Source organism: Dichomitus squalens (genome assembly GCF_000275845.1).
Source record: "Dichomitus squalens LYAD-421 SS1 unplaced genomic scaffold DICSQscaffold_74, whole genome shotgun sequence".
NCBI classification, from domain to species: Eukaryota; Fungi; Basidiomycota; class Agaricomycetes; order Polyporales; family Polyporaceae; genus Dichomitus; species Dichomitus squalens.
This window is the reverse complement of record NW_006766956.1, coordinates 31094-48790: the sequence shown is the minus strand read 5'-3', so window position 1 is coordinate 48790 and position 17697 is coordinate 31094. Positions and strand designations below refer to the sequence as shown.

At 55.7% G+C, this 17697-nt stretch overlaps 8 protein-coding genes and 1 non-coding gene across 9 annotated transcripts in view; 2 read left to right on the top strand and 7 right to left on the bottom strand.

The window, feature by feature from the left end:
- The window catches only part of MnP9-short (fungal versatile peroxidase from pleurotus Eryngii), a gene marked incomplete at both ends in the record, with an annotated part of 11641 nt that extends 9922 nt beyond the window's left edge, over positions 1-1719 (bottom strand). The window contains 8 exons of the mRNA XM_007370719.1: positions 245-260; positions 505-658; positions 712-1006; positions 1063-1183; positions 1236-1353; positions 1406-1431; positions 1486-1555; positions 1606-1719. Coding sequence (XP_007370781.1) covers positions 245-260; positions 505-658; positions 712-1006; positions 1063-1183; positions 1236-1353; positions 1406-1431; positions 1486-1555; positions 1606-1719 — 914 coding nt within the window. The remainder of the gene's footprint in view (positions 1-244; positions 261-504; positions 659-711; positions 1007-1062; positions 1184-1235; positions 1354-1405; positions 1432-1485; positions 1556-1605) is intronic.
- A 1611-nt stretch (positions 1720-3330) lies between these two features.
- On the bottom strand, positions 3331-4957 carry DICSQDRAFT_157902 (DHH phosphoesterase). The gene is made up of 3 exons (XM_007370718.1): positions 4739-4957; positions 3453-4685; positions 3331-3396 (listed from the first exon to the last, which is right to left on the bottom strand). The coding sequence occupies exons 1-2, from the start codon at positions 4848-4850 to the stop codon at positions 3472-3474; spliced, it is 1326 nt and encodes a 441-aa protein (XP_007370780.1). The 5' UTR covers positions 4851-4957; the 3' UTR covers positions 3331-3396; positions 3453-3471.
- Positions 4958-5182: 225 nt separating this feature from the next.
- On the bottom strand, positions 5183-6866 carry DICSQDRAFT_157901 (kinase-like protein). Its single transcript, XM_007370717.1, has 5 exons — positions 6291-6866; positions 5943-6236; positions 5775-5888; positions 5648-5718; positions 5183-5593 (listed from the first exon to the last, which is right to left on the bottom strand). The coding sequence occupies exons 1-5, from the start codon at positions 6555-6557 to the stop codon at positions 5353-5355; spliced, it is 987 nt and encodes a 328-aa protein (XP_007370779.1). The 5' UTR covers positions 6558-6866; the 3' UTR covers positions 5183-5352.
- A 626-nt stretch (positions 6867-7492) lies between these two features.
- DICSQDRAFT_163877 (uncharacterized protein) lies at positions 7493-8177 on the bottom strand. The gene is made up of 3 exons (XM_007370716.1): positions 7986-8177; positions 7739-7926; positions 7493-7681 (listed from the first exon to the last, which is right to left on the bottom strand). The coding sequence occupies exons 2-3, from the start codon at positions 7837-7839 to the stop codon at positions 7507-7509; spliced, it is 276 nt and encodes a 91-aa protein (XP_007370778.1). The 5' UTR covers positions 7840-7926; positions 7986-8177; the 3' UTR covers positions 7493-7506.
- A 183-nt stretch (positions 8178-8360) lies between these two features.
- On the top strand, positions 8361-8709 carry DICSQDRAFT_71442 (uncharacterized protein; the record flags this gene model as incomplete). Its single annotated transcript, XM_007370715.1, has 2 exons — positions 8361-8495; positions 8554-8709. 2 exons carry the CDS (start codon positions 8361-8363, stop codon positions 8707-8709), a joined length of 291 nt encoding a protein of 96 aa, XP_007370777.1.
- A 491-nt stretch (positions 8710-9200) lies between these two features.
- On the bottom strand, positions 9201-11405 carry DICSQDRAFT_71441 (MFS general substrate transporter; the record flags this gene model as incomplete). The annotated part of the gene is made up of 13 exons (XM_007370714.1): positions 9201-9227; positions 9298-9390; positions 9444-9507; positions 9567-9690; positions 9746-9846; positions 9912-10056; positions 10112-10205; positions 10263-10294; positions 10361-10666; positions 10730-10823; positions 10877-10978; positions 11036-11154; positions 11216-11405. The coding sequence occupies 13 exons, from the start codon at positions 11403-11405 to the stop codon at positions 9201-9203; spliced, it is 1491 nt and encodes a 496-aa protein (XP_007370776.1).
- A 485-nt stretch (positions 11406-11890) lies between these two features.
- DICSQDRAFT_150426 (DUF431-domain-containing protein) lies at positions 11891-12948 on the bottom strand (the record flags this gene model as incomplete). Its single annotated transcript, XM_007370713.1, has 7 exons — positions 11891-11979; positions 12038-12089; positions 12154-12179; positions 12237-12365; positions 12491-12752; positions 12811-12875; positions 12927-12948. The coding sequence occupies 7 exons, from the start codon at positions 12946-12948 to the stop codon at positions 11891-11893; spliced, it is 645 nt and encodes a 214-aa protein (XP_007370775.1).
- Positions 12949-13289: 341 nt separating this feature from the next.
- DICSQDRAFT_t189 lies at positions 13290-13385 on the bottom strand. Its single transcript has one exon. It is a non-coding gene; the product is annotated as a tRNA-Lys (tRNA).
- Positions 13386-16002: 2617 nt separating this feature from the next.
- Positions 16003-17355, top strand: DICSQDRAFT_150425 (nudix hydrolase 20; the record flags this gene model as incomplete). The annotated part of the gene is made up of 5 exons (XM_007370712.1): positions 16003-16790; positions 16852-16884; positions 16946-17024; positions 17081-17147; positions 17231-17355. The coding sequence occupies 5 exons, from the start codon at positions 16003-16005 to the stop codon at positions 17353-17355; spliced, it is 1092 nt and encodes a 363-aa protein (XP_007370774.1).
- Between the last annotated feature and the right edge of the window lie 342 nt (positions 17356-17697).

Here is a 17697-nt window from a genome sequence, read left to right as displayed (position 1 = left end):
GACGCCCACCTTCCATTTCCGGACCGTTTCCTTTCCTAGCTCATCCCAGTTTGGACACTGTAGATACGTTCCCACAGCCGCATGCTACGTTCCCGTGATCGCCATGCCCTTGCCTTTTCTTTCTCGCCCTTTGTTCCCCCTTTGTCATCTTCACTGCCTCGCTCTCGCGCCTTGTCCTTGGTTGCTAAGCAGCCCCTCTAGTATATAAGGACCCCCCTAGGCGCTCCCTAGTCCCCATCTCGACCTCTTGGTCATTGGGACTAGGTGAGTGACCATAGTGTTGTATCTCTCTTCGATTGCTAATGTATAACTTGGTCATTGGGACTAGTCTGTCGCTATCTGCGTGAAGACTAGCTTCGTAGGTCTTGTGCCTTCGTGCCGGCCTCCGCTCTGCCCCGTCGAGTTTCTTGTTGCGTTTATCCCTCTTTCCCTCGCTTTCCCCCTTTCGGCTCCTCGCCGCTCGCCTACGGGGTCGTCGCCGAACGTCGACCCGAGTCTACGCGCCTAGTCGCCGCGACAACGACTGCCATTCGCAGGCCGTACGCGAGTCGCGAGCGATAACCTGGTCGGAGAGGAGGCGGAACTCGCCTGGGTAGGGCGACTCGGCCTCGCCGACGTTGGAGCCGTTACCAGGGAAGCTCGTGCCTTTCAGCAGGGTCTGCAACCAGCAATTGTCAGCACGGCCGAAGAACCGAACTCCGAAGTACCTACCTCTACGAAGAACTGCGAGTCAAAGGTCGACGGAGTCGAGTCGAAGGGGTGCCCCTGGATCGTGGGGTCGATAGTGTCCTGCGCAGCCACGGAGTGCGAGGCGAGAAGGTCGACCAGCTCGTTTGCGGAGAACCCTGCATCGGCCATGCGGTCGAGGATCTGGTCGATCGGGTCCTCAGGCTTGGGGACGAGCCCGGCGGGAGCTGCCGTAGAGTCGTTGGAGCGTCCCGCGAGGAACTGCAGGCGGGGACCACCCATACAGTTGCTCACGCCGACAGCACCGGCGAACTGGATACTACAAGCAGTAGAGTTCTCAGTAGACTGATTTCGGTCTTTAAGTATATGACGTACAAATCGCCAAAGGAGACGTTGTGCTTGATGGCCAAGGGGCGAAGCTTCTCGATGATCTCGTCGACACCGTTGTTGGCCGGGTCCTTGAGCTCTTCATCAGAGTGAGCGATGATCGAGCCATCTGTGACAGGCACTGTAAGCGAACCGCCTAATCGAAGAAGGTTAGGACTTACCAGCTCCTCCGCCACTGTGGCCAACAATCACTATCAGTAAATACGGCACAAACAGGATTGTAAGTTCTGAGACATACCCCTGAGTTGGAGAGAAGGCAATAGCATCATGGAAAGTCAACTGCAAAGCAAGTGAGTTGGTGGTCATACAAGATGACCAAAGGCTTACTTACACGAAGGGACTCGTGAGCCTCCTCAACTATGACATATATTTAGACTCGGCATCAAGACAAGTGTGAAGGATTATGCCCACCACACTGGCCTCCCTCAAAGAGACCTTCGTCGGCCTGGATGTCGTCGAGAACGTCAAACCAGACACAGCACTGCAGGACTTGTCAGAAGTAGGGAAGAGTTTGTTCATAATGTCACATACCCTTGCGTCATTGGCAGAACGGCCGTTGCTGCACGCAGCACGCTTCACGTGAGGCGGAACTGCGGTGACAGCGAGAGCAAGAGAGACAACTAAGAGAACAGCCTTGAAGAGCATGATAAACGCGGCGTTTATGGTCAAGAATGAACGAAAGATGCAGGGAGAACAAGGACTCAAAACGACGCCGCCAGGAACGCAAGAGGAAGGAGAAAGGGAAAGCAATTGGTGAGGAGGCCTGAGACGTGCAGAGGGTCATGGCTTTTATACCCTGTTGCAAGACGCCTCGCTTATCTCTGCATACTGCGAGTGGTCTCTGCTGAAATACTGCGCAGCCCGGCTGTAGACGGAGGAGTTGGTTCAGCAGGGGAGGAGATCTGACAGCTCAGCCAATAACGATCAAGGAATCCACTTACCAGCAATCAAGCGACAACAGAAACTGGGGTGATGAAACAGAGACGCGGCGACAGGCACGAACGGCAGCGACCCACCTTCGTCCGCCCGGCGGTCCTTCACAATCGTGTGAGCAGTGGGGAGCACGTTCCGAGTCAGGTCTCGGCTGCTACGAAACGTGCTGCGTTGTGTGAAGGCAACAATGAACATCCATCAGGTCTTCGCTGTCATCATCATAGCAATTAATACATAGCCTTGCGGCCGTGAGAGCAGCCAGTATCCTGTTCTCGCCATCTAGGCGTAAGAGTGTTGACTGAATAGTGTATAGTTGAGTAAAGTGATCGTCGGAGCAAAATAACAGTATACCGAGGCATCACTCACATGGAGTCTCTACAACCTATATCCGCCACATTCCGTCACTGAGCCGTTTGTGACAAACGGAATTGATATATTTGGTATCGTTATCGGTCTTGCGAGGAAGTGGCTTACAAGCGGACGATTCGTACAAGTTTTCCAATTGCAGTCTAGAGTAAACAGCTCCAAGGACCGATAGCATTAGCGGGTGTCGAGGACACTATCAGAGGCAAGGGTCACAGACACGTCCATCGTTAACGAGGGAGTGATTCTGGGAAGCCTACGTACCAAGTCGTCTCCGAGTAACTGAGCGAGTGTTATTGGCACATCGGATTGGCAAGATCGCCGAAAGATGCGTGTGTAAGTCTTGGCACGTCCGCAGAACACAACCCTGCTTCCGGTGCACTGCGGGCACTGAGCCTCATGACGGCGTCCAAAACCTGGCTTGAAAACGAGGGCAGGGATGATGTGGCACTGGCAGCGTCACAGTCACAATAGTTAGTGTATACCTTAATTTGGCTGAGGGCTGTGACCGGCATCGCAACCTTCGTGGCGGCGGCACCGCTGCCGTGAGCCGCCCAAACGTGCATCGCGTTCCATAGTCCAATTTCCCAGCTTCCAATGATACCCCTTTGGTTACCTAGACAGGTTGTCTCAAGTCTCATATCCGTTTGAAGAGCTGTACTTCCGCGTCGTGTGTCATCCGCGATCATCACTTCCCACTCATAAAAGCGACCCGGATAATTGAAATGATTTCGAGCTACACGTACCCTCAGTGCATCCACTATTGTCGAAGAGCGTGGTTCCTACGATAAGGTAACCGCAGTATGATGCGCCCGTACGAAGCTTGGGAACGTTTCACTGGGCCAGTTTCCCACTCTCAGATAACCAGCGCTCTAAACAAGCGCGTGCAAATGACTCCCATGCCCTGGGAAACAATGAAGGCTGCAAGCGATGGCAACAGAGCAGCGAGAAAAAACATCGATGGTATCCTTGGTGAGTAACAGACATATCAAGCACAGAACCAATCGCTACCGCTCGGGACTCTCACTGAAGTCAGGGGTGATCAGGAAGGATCATGAGAATGACATAAAGGTAGCACGTACCGGTATGTACTGATGAGAACTAGAGGCTGGCGCCCCTGTTCCTCCCTTCGATGATGCTCTTGACGAGTGGTGCCGTCGCCTTGCGTGTCGCATCCACATTCTTCTGTTGCCACACCCGGGAGCGGAACTCGTCTCTGAACCCGTTGTGCACGCCGTACTCGGGGAATTTGACCCGCTTCAGCTTCAGCTCCTCACTCTCCGCCAGCGCATCGAACAGTGCATCAGCAAGCGCCTTGTCCCCTCGCACGACATACATTTGCTCTCGCCGATGCTTCCCTCTACCGTCCTTCCCCGGGTGTTCCTCGTCGCGGAACGAAGTGAGGATACCGAGAACCTTGAGCCCGCGCTCCGCCATGTACCGCTCCGTCTCCCTAAAGAAGTCGTCTCCGTGGCGCGGCAGCCACTCCGCGAAGCCGATCGGGACAGACGAAAGCCCGACCTGGATCTCGGTCGACGGCGCGCCTGCCGGGCTCATCGAGTACTCTTTGTAGTCGCGTCGCAGAAGGTCGTGGGTGCGCAGATGCGCGACAGACGCCTTCTTCTCCTGTAGGGTAGTATGCAGCTCTTTGAGTCCTGGGGTCTCGTGAGGAGCGGCCTCGTTGATTTGTACGCCGGACTGCGCTTGGGCGTCTCGTTCTGAACCCTCCAATGGCGATGCTACCAAAGCCTGTTGGTTGAACACCGCCGCCTGCGCTCGCGGGATGAGCAGACTCGCTGCGCGGTGATCGGCAGCTTCTGCCTTCCCACCCGGTCTAAGTCCGCCAGTATCAATGAGTATGCTGCAAAGGAGGAGCGTCGCCAATTCCGGCGGGATGTCGTCTGCCGCGGCCTGCTGGTCGAACAGCTGCGTGACAAGGGAGGCGCAACTGCCGGTGGGGACGACGATGAGCCGCGGGTCTGCGGTTTCGCGGTAGAGTCCTTCATCCTGGTGGTGGTCCACGACGGCGACTACGCGTGCGTCAGGGTTTCCCCGCGTAAAGCGGGAATTCAAACGGTTGTGGTCAACCAGCGCGAAGTTCGCCGACGGGAAGGGGCCAGATGAATCGTAGGGGACGTCGTCGATACAGAGGATATCGGTGTCGGGGCTGAGCTGCGCAAGCCCAAACGCGTGCAGGTTCTCGGCGCGGAGATGCAGGTCGGAACGAGGGGTCTGTGTCAAAGACACCGCGGGGGCACCTTGCACCTTCGATGCATACCAGGCGAAGGCAATCGCGCTCGCGATGGAGTCTAGATCTGATTGAGCGGATGTCAGTCTGCGGTTCCCCGCTGAGCGGAATCTCACCTACCGCCAGCCTCGTTCCCTACAACAACAGTCCAATCTTTAGCCTTTCCACTCTTCACGGCATCCAGATAGGACGCATTTCTCTCCTTGAGGAACGTTGAGAGTGTCATTGGCATGCGGTCCGAGTGTCCACTTTGATGGTGTCCGAGGGCAGCAGAAAAGTTGCGCTATCAACCCAGGTTGAGCGATCGCGAGCTCTGTTCGCACGTCGGCTTCATCTTACAGAGATGGGTACACCGAATGAGAGTGCAGCCTGGGATGAGCGAGGGCAGAAGAGAGCAGAACGACAACCACGCGCAAGCACGAGCGCAAGTGACATCACGGTTAGACGCTCATTAGTTGGCGCAATATCGCGAACGCACGCGTACGGTCACTGCGATCAACCAATCTAAGACTCTCGGTTGGATGACATAGGGATACACAACATTTCACAAGTACAAACAACGGGGGAAGAAGAGCGACAACGGACGTTATGTATGATGGGCGATACAGTAAGCTAGAGTTCCATGCGTTCGGTGAAGCAGGAAGAATGGCAACAACATGTTAGCGATACAACAGGAGGACGACGAAAGCGATACGAAGATGGCGATGAAGTGCGAGAGGGGGGGATCAGAGGGATCAGAAAGGATAACCTAGGGAGAGGCAGTTCGCCATTTTTGCGTTGTGCCGATCCACATCGTACGAGTCGTCGACGGCAAGGGATAAGCGCTGTTCACGCAGCGCCGCGAGGAAGTCTACAGTCGCCTCGTTTGACTTGTGGATCTTCGGCGTAGGGTACTCCCATCCGTGCGCGTTTGCGGCGATATCCCTGAGGGCCGGAATGGCAGCCTGCGCCTGATTCTCGACATCCTGCCAATTCCTATGTCGCAAATATAAGCCGATGCTGTATGTAGAAACGTAGGTGAGCACGTACGTGTGGTAGAATATCGGTTGCTGCATGATAGCGGGGTACCTGCACCGTCTAGCGGGATCCATGCGCAACAACTGCGTATGAAGGCATAAGCGCGCCCCTGAGTATGCAGGCCAAGTTTGTTACTCACATCCATCACCAGATCTTCCAGATCATCAGGCATATTCCGCCGCCGTAATTGAGTCTGGATCTTGTCAACACGAAACTCCATGAACGCGGGCTCGGACGCTCCGGGGAGGTAGTCCTAGCACCACAATGTCAGCCCATCACTCCCACTAGCTCGCATAACGCGACTCACCTCTTCCAACACCATCGAGACGATTGTCGCGCCGAGAGACCAATAGTCCACCGCCTCATCGTACTCCTTGACCTGACCGTCATCGAGCCTCACGAGGATCTCCGGCGCCGCAAATTGTGTAGTCATGACCATGCACGAGTCGCTGTTGCGCGAGAGCTTTCCCCGATGGTCCAGGAATTGCGCTCCGCCAAAATCGCCCAGTACGCAATGTCCACTGGCGCTGACCATCACGTTGCCTGGCTTCACGTCGTGGTGCACGATGCCGTGCTCATGGAGCCAGTGCAGACCAAGGACCTATAGAGCGGTAAGTGGAGAGGTCATAGCGGACGATGCAGCGAGACGACGTACAATTTCCGCGATCACCAGAACCAGCGACGGGTATGAAAGTCGGAACCGGTAGGCTGTGAGCGATCCCCCGCCGCAAACGTCCGTGACGATATGCAGATTCCCCCTCGTCGATCGCCACGCCCAAAGCCCGTCAACCATGAACGGCTGCAGAACGAACGGCGAGCAGTTCTCCCTCTCCTCGCCCAAGAGCGCAAGTACCTTGAGCTCGTTGATGAGCCCCGCGCAAGCCGACTCCGGCAGGCCCCGCACGAAGCGCACGACCTTCATCGCACACGGCCGCTGGAGCGCGACGTTGAACACGTGATACACCAGAGCGAACCCCCCACAGCCGAGGACCCCGGCCGTGAGCCACTTCGTCTCCCGCAAGGACGGCACGTGAATGTTGTTCGTTTGGACGACGGTCCAGTACGCTTCTTTCGTGCGGGGGTACTGGGGCTGCTGGGGGGAAACGCCGATCTTCCGTGCCGGGATACCATCGTCCGGATTGATAGATGACACACTCGAGGGCGACGAGTACCGTGATATATGCTTTGACGACTCATACGGAGATGGAGCCGTCGACGGGGGAGGAGAGGCGGAGGAAGGGGCTTGGGACCGAGGGCATGAGGGGCTCTGAAGAGGAGGAGGCGGACCGGGGAGCGGCGGCCGCGAGGAGTGGATGGGGGCTCGACGAACATCGGCGCGTTCCGTTGATGCAGCCTCTGTGCTCACCATCTTCGGGAACGGAACGACATTATTCGCGAGTGGAGTGGAGGGAGCGGGGGCAGGCAATGGTGCGAGTGCATACTGACCCGCTTCCATCACGTATCTCCCCCATTCTAACACCTCGGACGATAAGTCTTCGCCTGTAGGCTGTGTAGGACGCTGAGGACTCCGGGGTCGCAAAACCGGTCGGGAAGGTTGGGCTGGTTGGGGTTCTGCGGAAGACACGGAGTCGTGTCTCCCTTTTGCCCAGCGACCGAGTAACTTGCTAAAGAGGAACATACGTCCCGCTTCCTTGATCCTAGGAAGCGAGCCTTTGCGTGTAGGCGCAACACCCCCAGACTCTCCATCAGCGGCAACCTGAACACCAACGTTTGAGAACCGAGGCGTTCGCGAAGAGGCTTGGGTGGCTGGCATGCCATAGGTATCGACGCGTGACGCTTCCATGCGTTCGACGTCCATAAAACTACCTGGGGCCGGGGCTTGATTTTGGGACGCACTTCGACCACGGTGGTCAGGAGTGTACAGCGGTGAGTGGATCTGGTCTCGAGGCGGCGAATCGAGGTCTAGTGGACGCTCCGGTGTTGGCCACGCAGAAGCTGCAGACTTCCGTGCGACTCGCACGAAGGGGTTCACGAAGGATGGCTTCCGCGACATGGGGCAAACAATCTTGTATTAACGGGAAGGACCTATTCAGTGTCGCGGTCAATGGGCAGTTTGTGCATGGGCCGCTGATTGAGACTTACAGTACGATAGACAGGTCGCAGAGAGATGGGGTCATGATGAGGACAGGAGACAGAATATATATACCTGCAGGACACTGAATCGCATCACCACTGGGCCACATATCTTTCCTGCAAAGCGGCAAAGCGGTCGTCGCGACAAAAGCAACGAGGCGGATCTCGAGTAGTTCTCTCAAAGGGAGTTTGAAAAGCTACACGTGTGGACAAAGGATGAGCAAGTGGCACCTTTGTCGATGGCACTGTTGCGTACCTGTCAGCTCGCCTCGAGGACGTACATGGGCGAGGCCTTAGCCCAAGCGCGACGGTGTCTGACGGTGCTGGGACCTGTAGCTCCTCATGCATGACTCCATCCACAAAGTACGGGGTTCCTTTGGGACGCGTCAGGCTGCGAAGTAAATCAATTCATGGCACAATCGAGCAAGATCTATATCGCGGATTGCAGATGAGAGCCGTTGAATGTGGTCCTCGCAGTCCTCGTCGAGTCATCGGATGTAGTGGCCATGGTCAAAGCGTGCTGACGCCCAAGACGCGGCTCCCATCCACGATTGATGACGTGATCAATGGCATGCCGGCTGCTGAGCGAGCCCGCGCCGACGTCGCTCGACTCCCGACCACCACTACAGCCATGGCTACCGCTCCAACAAAGCAATCAATATTGCATCTCTACCACTCTATGCTGAAGACCTCGCAGTCCTTCAGCTCGTATAACTTCAGGACTTACTTCGTTCGCCGCACGAAGAGCACGTTCCGAGAGATCCAGGTATGCCGGCATCTTTAACGCTTCACCTTCACCCACGAGATAACTCACCTGTCTGTAGAACGAGACCGATCCTGCCAAGCTGTCTGCTTTCTACAGCGAGAAGGCGAAGGAGCTAGCGGTGCTCAAGCGTAGTGCGATTGTGAACCAGCTATATGGCGGATGGCGGTTAGTGGTTGAAGAGCAGAAGCCAGAGAGGGAGCGGGGAGATACATGATTCGTACCCTCCGTATGCCGTATCTTCATCTCGTATCTGTCGCGTTGTGGTGGCTGCTGTCAGGTACGCCAGAACATTTGCATCTCGTTCTCAAGTTCACGGCTCTTCAGGTGCAGGCGTGTATATCTGAGTGCTATACATTGTTCGCAACTTTATAATGACTTTAATATCCTGCATTGTACCCCCGTTCCGATGTAATCGTCTGCAGGGTTGAGTCGTACGATTTGTCCGTCATGATATGTTCCATCGAGCGCGAGAGACATCCTTCGTGCTCTACTCGCAAGCCGAAGAGATGGATTCAGCGATTTCTCTCGAGCACCGACCTTACTGTCACCACCCAGATTGGCACCATTTCAAAGTACCAGAAAACAGGCAGGAGCAATTCAGGGGACGAGACAATTGAGTTACGGAACAGGACATCCGTAATAGACGAATTTCCACCAGTCAGTGCTATTGGTGAGTTCTTGGCTCGTAACGTGCTAGCGACGAGCTCAGGGGGTGTAGCGGAAGTCGGGTGCCTGCACGACAGGGTCACCTCGTCAGGATGCATCCGGTGTGCCTGAAAGGTCAGGCCAGCACAGTTCATACCTCATCTGCCAGTTCAGAGACGTCTACCACAGCCTCGGGAACCGGCTTGCCGTATAATTGGTCTCGGCGTCGATTCTCCCATACGTAGTACGTCTGCAGCATCCAATTGTTCAGCGCGCGTCCGTAAAGCACTTCGGGAGACTCACGGCAAGTACAAGGGCGACAGCTACGGAGAGGAATTGCAGACCGCAAGTAACCGCAAACCCTTTTCTGCCATCGTCACGGAGTTCAGTGATTGGTGTAGATGCATGTGATCTATAACCACTGACATATAGCGAGGTGCCTCGGGAGATGGGAACAAGTGTGAACCCAGTATGCTCCCGCATTGGCCGATGGACATGTACAGAGGTATGCCCGCTGCCTGCTTGGTCTCCGACCCGAGGTTATGAGAGACTGCGGCATTATGGTTAGGTGGTGCCCACGTGGACACCGTGAGGTGGAAACGTACACCATGTAAGAATGAGTCCGATGTTCGTGTACGTCCCGGCTACGGTGCAGAACGTGGCGAAGTACCGCGCGCCGACATTTGATGGAAAGACCAAGAGTAGACTGCAGAGCAAGAAGAAGCATCGGATGGTCAATTCAGATCCCAAAGAAGGCAACGTATTGCGAACATGTATCCAATCCCTGCCACGGCGTTTGTGCCTGCAAGGAACACCCCGCGACGTTGCAGCCGATCCGAGGCGTAGGTGGTGACGCAAAGAACCAAGGCAGCTACCATGTACGGGGGAACGGTCAGTATCTGCGCGACGGCGTCGGCTATATGAATGCGTCAGCGTACTAAGAACGCACGCCAAGGGACGACTCTGCTCACTGAAGCCGAAGCTTGCAATGATGGTTGGCAAGAATCCTTGAATGCTGGACAAGGCGCAATTTGCTGCAAAGTACGTCACGCCACCCGCGTACAACTAAACGAACAACTTAGCAAGGATGGTGCAACTACAGTCGAAGACGTCGCAGCGCACCTTCCAGTCGCGGAAGGCGATCGCTATGTGTCCTGTTCGCGGGAAGGTCATCAGGAGGAACATCAATAGTGCGTCAAGAAGTCGATCTGAGCACATACTCTTCTGAAGGACTCTTCCAACATCAGCACTCCCACCCCTGTTCATACGATCCACGGCGATCTCACGCTCCCGTTCGGTCAGCAGCGAAGTTTCCTCCGGCCTGTCAGGCAAAATTTTGAACGCCAGTATTCCCAGCAAAATCGACGGGACGCCCTCGACAATGAACAGCAGCCTCCAGCTGGCGATCGCCGCGTGGATGTGCTGGATCCCGAAGGCGATCAACCCGCCGAACGCTCCAGCAACTGCTGAGAACATGAACCAGGATGCCGTACGGAACCCGAATTCTTCCCTGGTATAGAAAAGAGCTAGAGCGCGACATATAAGCAGGGACAGGCTTAGGTTTGTCGCAGAGGGCGTAAGATGCGCACACAAGTAGACAGGGAAACTGGGGCTAAAGCCTGCTTCGAAGAATCCTAGGGCTAGGCGAGCGACAATAAGTCCCGGAAAGTTGAATGCAGAGGCCTGCATGACTAGTCAAATGAGAGCAGAGATCGCAGGATGCGGATGCAGCGCACCATCAGCGTTGATGATAGTCCTAATCCAATCATCATACACCCCAGCCACATGCGGGGAGGGCATAACTTCGAGAGGATGAGTACGGGAACCAGGAAGAAAACCTGCCTTCGCCGATAAGGTGTTCACGAAGGGCACGACGGTGAGAGGAGGGTGCGTACGTATGAAAAGTAAAACGCCGAGTTTGCCCAGTCGAATAGAGCGCCTGTCGGATCTCCGTGTAGGACGTCTCGCGGAAGACCTTGCAGGCGCGCGTTTCCTAGGTTGGCTCTGTCAAGAGCTACGGTAGCGGGGTCAGATGCATGAATGTCAGCTACAAGACACGAGGATAGACAACGCACCAGAGAGGAGATACAAGATGCACAACATAGGCATAATCCTGCGATCCAGCTTGCGCACCAGCCGTTTCTCTTCGTCTTTCGCGATCGGCGATCGTTCATCGGGTTCTACCAAGAGGACGCCGATCACGACATCGTGAACTTGCTCTTTCTCATCATGTTTCCCTACTTCGCTCTGTGCGCCCTCGATCATGCTTCGGAATGAGTGGGAATGTAACGTGGAAGGAGATGAGGAAGGCCGACGAACGTGCTCTACCACCTGCGGTGTTATATATATTGAGCTTTGAGAGGCACGCTCACGAAGCTCATTCCTGAATACCCCACCTGACCTTGAGAGAAGTGTGCGTGATCTCAGAAAGGACTCGGGATACACTTGGATGTGTACTCCGTGCGAAACAAAAGTCTGATTGGATTAGCTCTGACTGAACCTTAGTACTTTAGGACGTAAGCTAATTCTTCTTGACAGTCAAGATTCTTACTGATCACCAGGTGAACTATATAGTCAGAGTGCAACGGAAGTTCTAGGGCAAAGGACTTACCGCATGATGACGATCGCTTCACTGGCTAAAGACACCTCATCGATACCTAGACTTTCGCCGAACCACTGGGTGCCAGACATGGACAGGACGCGTGTTGGGGGATGCGTAGGTACAACGTGTACCAAGCTTCTATCAGAGATCAAAAGTCGAAACTTTTGTCCAGGTCCTCCTTCAGATGGTCGCGCATACCAGGCGGAAGTGTGGGTTCCTGTCCGTGGGCTATGTAGCCTGACATGTTCCTCAGACTCAATGGCCACGAACGTCGCCACAGCGGGATCGAACTTACGGAACGGCATCTCGACACTCTCCTTCGCGTTGAACGTGATGGTGGGGAAGTCCTATAGAGGTGCGTCAGTGGAATGACCTGCAGCTGGAAAAGCTTAATTGACTAGGTGGACCCACGATATACGGAATCTTGGACAGGGGAGCTGCATAGACTCGAGCGTCAGTCACAGCGAAAGGGATGGCTCGGAGAACACACTCACTCTTGTCCTGTACCACAATTTTCGTGACCCCGAGAGCGGTGTCTGTAGTCATCTGCACGGGGCCCAGGTGTCGGCCGGGGAAGCCCAGGGCCCGCAGCTCGGACGTCCTGTCTCGTGGAGGGTCGTCTCCTAGCCCGCATTGCGAACATTATCAGAACGAGCGAGATTCAATGGCGGCTTGAAAGGCTACAGACCAAGGATTCCCTGATCCTTGTGGTCAGCGCGCGGGTATGCTACCTGTGCATATGCTTGACCTACCCCAAACAAGAACCACTCGAACCGCCCGTCGCCGTCTTCCGGTCCCAACTCCTTCTCCGCCTTCGGATCTAGCAAGCAGACCTTCTCCAGTGACACGTCCTTCTCTTTCATGAGCTCAAGCAATGGTTTTCGGTGCGCGTATGCGCTCGCGTGCGAAGGTTTTGTGTCCCCGAAAAGGGACGTGAGTGTGCTCGAAGACGACTCGGAGAGGTGCGTGAAGTGCACAGTTGCCCCGTGTCCAGCCAGCGTGCGCATGTGCTGATTCGGTGCAACATGAGAATGCTGTTCAAGGGGCTGGAAGCTGGCATTTGCATACCATGTACTCAAGTTCTACCCATCTTGGCAGAGATTTCGGCGTATTCTCGTCCTCCTCCATGTGCTCTGGGGGCTGGTTGGGATCGGACTCAATGAAGGTCAACGTATCAAGCTCACCAACGACATAAGAGAAGGGCATTCTGCATTCACAGGGGCACTGGAGTTTGATCTCGATCGGCGGAGTGATGGAAGTTGACTCCCAAGAAAGGGGCCATCATCGGCCCGAGATGATTTTTGAGCGTCTATATCACTTGACTGGGGAGAGCTGTAGTCTCGCAGAGAATCTCATATCTAAGTACCGAACATACCAGGCAATCTCATGGTAACATGCGATGTCGTGGATAGTCATATCATCGAGGGTCTGCCCGATGATTGCTTGGCTAGCTCAGCTTGATGAGTCACTTTCACCAAATGAGTCAGTCGCTCGGAACATCACCTCACTCAGAACATCACCTCCGACATCGGCAAAAAGTATATTCTAGCCCACCGCGAGGGTCGAACTCGCAGCCTTCAGATCACCCGCTGATTCTACAGCTCCTAAGAGTCTGACGCTCTATCCGATTGAGCTAGGCGGGCGATATCATGGATTGTATGTAACCATCTCTATGCCCGTACAGTGATTAACGGGTCCTTGGGACACTGCCCAATTTGCCGCTCCCCTCCCAATCCACTGACCAATAGTAATTCATACATGTATATAATATCCTTGCACCTGTACTACCCCTGAATTTCAGATGATCAGACGGATTCATGGAGTCGCTGCCCCCATTGTTGTAGAGGATTTCCCGAGAAAAGCAATTGTGTAACTGGTTCACGGTAAGATATTGCATACCTTTTATGGCAGATCCTCCTAAAAAGTGGCTATGCATATATATTGCACTTTTATCATTCTGTTCTCAGCTTATAAGAGGTGATATACAATGGGAGGACCTGGATTCTCGTTGAAACGGCGGGACGAGTGGTCCTTCGCTCCTTGGGACGGGCGTTTAGATGTCAATTACTTGAGGTTGGCCCAACGAAGATTCGACACCTCCCGTCACGCCTGTCACACTGTCCGTGTCCCGCCCCTCCACTGCGATTTCGGGGTATCGGCTCGTATACAATTGAGCTATAGGCTCTGTGGTACCATACATGCCGCCTATCCAAGTTTTTTCCTCAATGCAGAGGGAGGGGAAAGCAGCGAGGGACCTCGCAAGCTCACGTGATAATCACGTGATGGGGTCGAATCTTCGTTGGGCCAACCTTACCCATATCGGGTCTCGGCTAACGTCCTACAAGGAAATTAAGCGCTAGTCCCGAGGAGGCGCGATAACGGAATTTTCACAACAGTTGCCTCGATCTGCTTCATACGCCCTTGGTTCATCCCAAAATTACAGATTAGAATACTTCATATGATGCTTCATGCAACTACCTACTCCGATTCTAACAGAAGGGACAGAGGTCGGCTCAATACAGGGACCAAGATTTGACTGTCCCAAGGACCCGTTAATCACTGTAAAGGTCTTATCCAGGGCGAGGAAAAGTAAGCTCCAGTCGATGTTAGCCGGGAGAGGCCGTTTCTCTCTCCCTCATCGACGGCCTAGCACTCCATGAACGAAAATACAGTCGAGATCAGATGGCCAATCCCGGTCGGGACTTCCCAACATGGAGTGCATCTCAAATGCTGTTGGGTAAGTAGTCAAATATAACCGATAATGCAACCCTTGTCTGCGTTCCCCCTGTGGGTAATGAAGTATTTTAATGAGAGCCGAGGGAGAAATCACCTAGGCCACTTTCACGTCGCTCGAAATACAATTGCCAGGATCTCGAGCAAAGGTGAGGTATGCGCGCGGAGAGCTTGCCACCTTCCTGGAGTGGCGATGATCATAGGTGTCAATGGAAACCACCATGCGGACGTTACGCCGGGTGCGGGGACCTCTTGCGCACTCGCTCGGGAAGAAGTGGAGTGCGATCCTGGGCAATCTCACCTCCACGAGTTCGAGCCTGTGTTTCGTGGCCCGGGCTCTGACAAATATAGCCCAGTGTATAGGAGCTAGGAAGAAACCGACGACTTTGCGTGCGCCGAACTGGCCCTTTGGGGGGCGGAATCCAGCCATGTCGGCCTGCCATCCCGTCCCTGGTCCATTTCGAGACATCGGCCGGTCATACAACGAGCTCGGGGACACTTGCACCGTCATGCTCAAGCAACTTGAGGACTTCAGCGAGCATAACGAGTCGTGGGATGTTATGAGCAAAGGCTGACGCAGCTATGTCCTGCGGAGCTGGGCCAGCATTCGGCCGTTGCGGAGCGCAAGACTGGGGAGAGAGTGAAGCGCGGCGATGGCACGACCGAAGGCGCTGAACGAGGGCAAGAAGACGTTTCCGAATGTCAGCACACGGATAGCGGGGGGTTGCGACAGAGCGGTGATGAGGACACGACGGGATGGGCTCGGTAGATAACCTGCAAACTTGCGGACGAAACGCGAGGTAGTTCCTAGGGAACGCGCGGCCATGTAAACCAGGGTTGAGATGCAGATCCTCTACCATTCGAGCGAGGTGTATAGTTCCGCCAGATGTGTGCAAGGTTACGCACCAAGCAGTCGAGGATAATCCGAGACCACAAAGAGATGATGTCGACTGGCACGCTAGCGACGAGACTCTGAGGGCGGAGCGACACGGGGATGATGGTAACGGAGTAGAGACCTCGAAGATCAGCTCTGGTGAAATAGGAGCAGGCATGACTGCGAAGAGGGTGTCCTGTAGAATCTACGGAGTCAAGCTAGCAGTCAAAGTAACATTCATTCGGTGCGATACGAAGTCAAACTCCCTGGGGACCTAGGGACCTAGTGGCGGTGGCGGTGCCTGCAGGACATGTCCATTGCCGTTACTTACGAGTAGATGTAGCTAAGCGCATCTGACTCCCATCACCCTCCTAAGTGCACCAATATGGCGCCGACAGCAGTTCAGTTCCAGCAGCTATTGATATCGTGTGATGGAGGTGTTCACGCGCACGGTTCGACGTTGTCAAGTCACGCCGCGCAGTGATACCGCGGCCGATAAATGGTTTATCCGATAGCCCCGACGCAGGGCCGACTCACTGACTACATACAAGTTCACAACAACGCACACTCACCTCGACGTTAGCATCCCCTGCGGACGTCTCTGCAATATCACAGCCGATTTGCAGTGCGTGCCATAGCCAGCCACAGCCAGCATGCCCCCGCCCACCCCGACCGCGCCCCAGTGCTTCCTCCAAATCCTCGTCAACTGCGACAACTTCCGTCTCCCACCGCCCACCGCCCAGTCCACAGAGCCCCTCGTCCCCTGGCTCCTCTTCCCCTCCCCCACCTCCCCCGCCGTCGGCCTCCTCCGCCCAGATATCGTCGCCCAGCTCCGCAGCGAGAACGCGTCCTCTCCCTCTCCCTCGTGGCACTTCTCCGACCCCGCGCTCGAACAGGGCACCAGCGCGCGGGGGTGGGTCAGCTTCGCGCGCGGCATCGACACCCCCGCAGCGCGCTCGCGCGTCATGAAGGAGCTCTGCGAGCGCTGGCGCGACGCCGGGCTCTGGCCGGACGAAGTGGGCCCGCGCAAGTGGCGCGCGGAGCTCTACCCCATCTACCGCGACCCATTCGGGCCGCGCGACTACCCGAGCGAAGAGGGGCCCGCAGACGGGGAGGGCGACGCGCTCAACTACGCGTTCGAGATGGAGCGTGCGGCGAGCGGGCTCTTCGGGATCGTCACGTACGGCATACACATGACGGTGTACGAGGACGTGCGCGCTGCGGATGGCACGGTCGTGGACTATAACGTGTGGGTGCCCAGACGGGCGGCGACGAAGCAGACGTGGCCGGGCTACCTGGACAACAGCGTCGCAGGGGGCATCGAGGCGGGCATGAAGGTCTTCGACTGCGTGGTGAAGGAGTCGATGGAGGAGGCGAGCATCCCTGCGGACGTGGTGAGGAGGCACGCGAAGGCGGCAGGGAGCGTCAGCTATTTCTTCAGGTGAGCGGTTTGTGTGGATGTGTGCGCCGCCCCGTGCGGGTGAGGGATGATGAGCCGGCAGGACTCCGCGGGGATGGCTGCAGCCGGAGATTGAGTGAGCAGCCTGCGTTGCGCTCCTGCGATGCGCTGCGGTACTGAGTGATGTGTTGTGGCAGGTACGTGTATGACCTCTGTCTCCCGCCTGGCTCGGGCGTGAAGCCTGAACCACTGGATGGCGAAGTCGAGTCCTTTGAGGTGCGTGCCGCTCGCCACGCTACCTTCCCTCGTCTCACCGAACGCCATCATCCAAGCTTCTTCCGCTCTCAGTAGTGATCGAGCACATCCGGACCGGGCTCTTCAAGTACAACTGCGCTACAGGCACGTCCCCTTCGTGTTGTGTTGGCTCTGTAAATGCCCCCAGACAAAACCCTACGACACGCTCACACCCCCCGGCAGGGCAGTGCTCATAGACTTCATGGTGAGGAAGGGCATCATCACGCCCGACAACGAGCCGGACTACCAGGAGATCGTCACCCGTCTGCACGGGCGTTTCGACCATGATAGGTGGACATCAGGCCTGCATTAGTGCGCGACCTGGACGCGTCGGGCGCTGGCCTGAGGCCCAACGGCAGAGGCGGATATCAAGGTGCGTGGCTTACTCCTTGAAATTCACCCGTTTGTAGTGTCGACGCCGACGACGGATGGACTGCAGACCAAGTTTGTATGTGTACCATAGACGCTTACTTGGATGTCGTCCCGGATGAAGACAATCTGTGGAATCGGACTGTTAAGCAGGTGACGACTACTTGAGCTGAGCACGTCGCTGAACTCCCTCGGAGATTAAGCTGCAATTTGTGGAGTCTGTTGCGGGTGTGTTGTTTGTGAGTGAAGAAAGGCTGATTCGGACGGCCGGCCGCGGTGTAGGTGA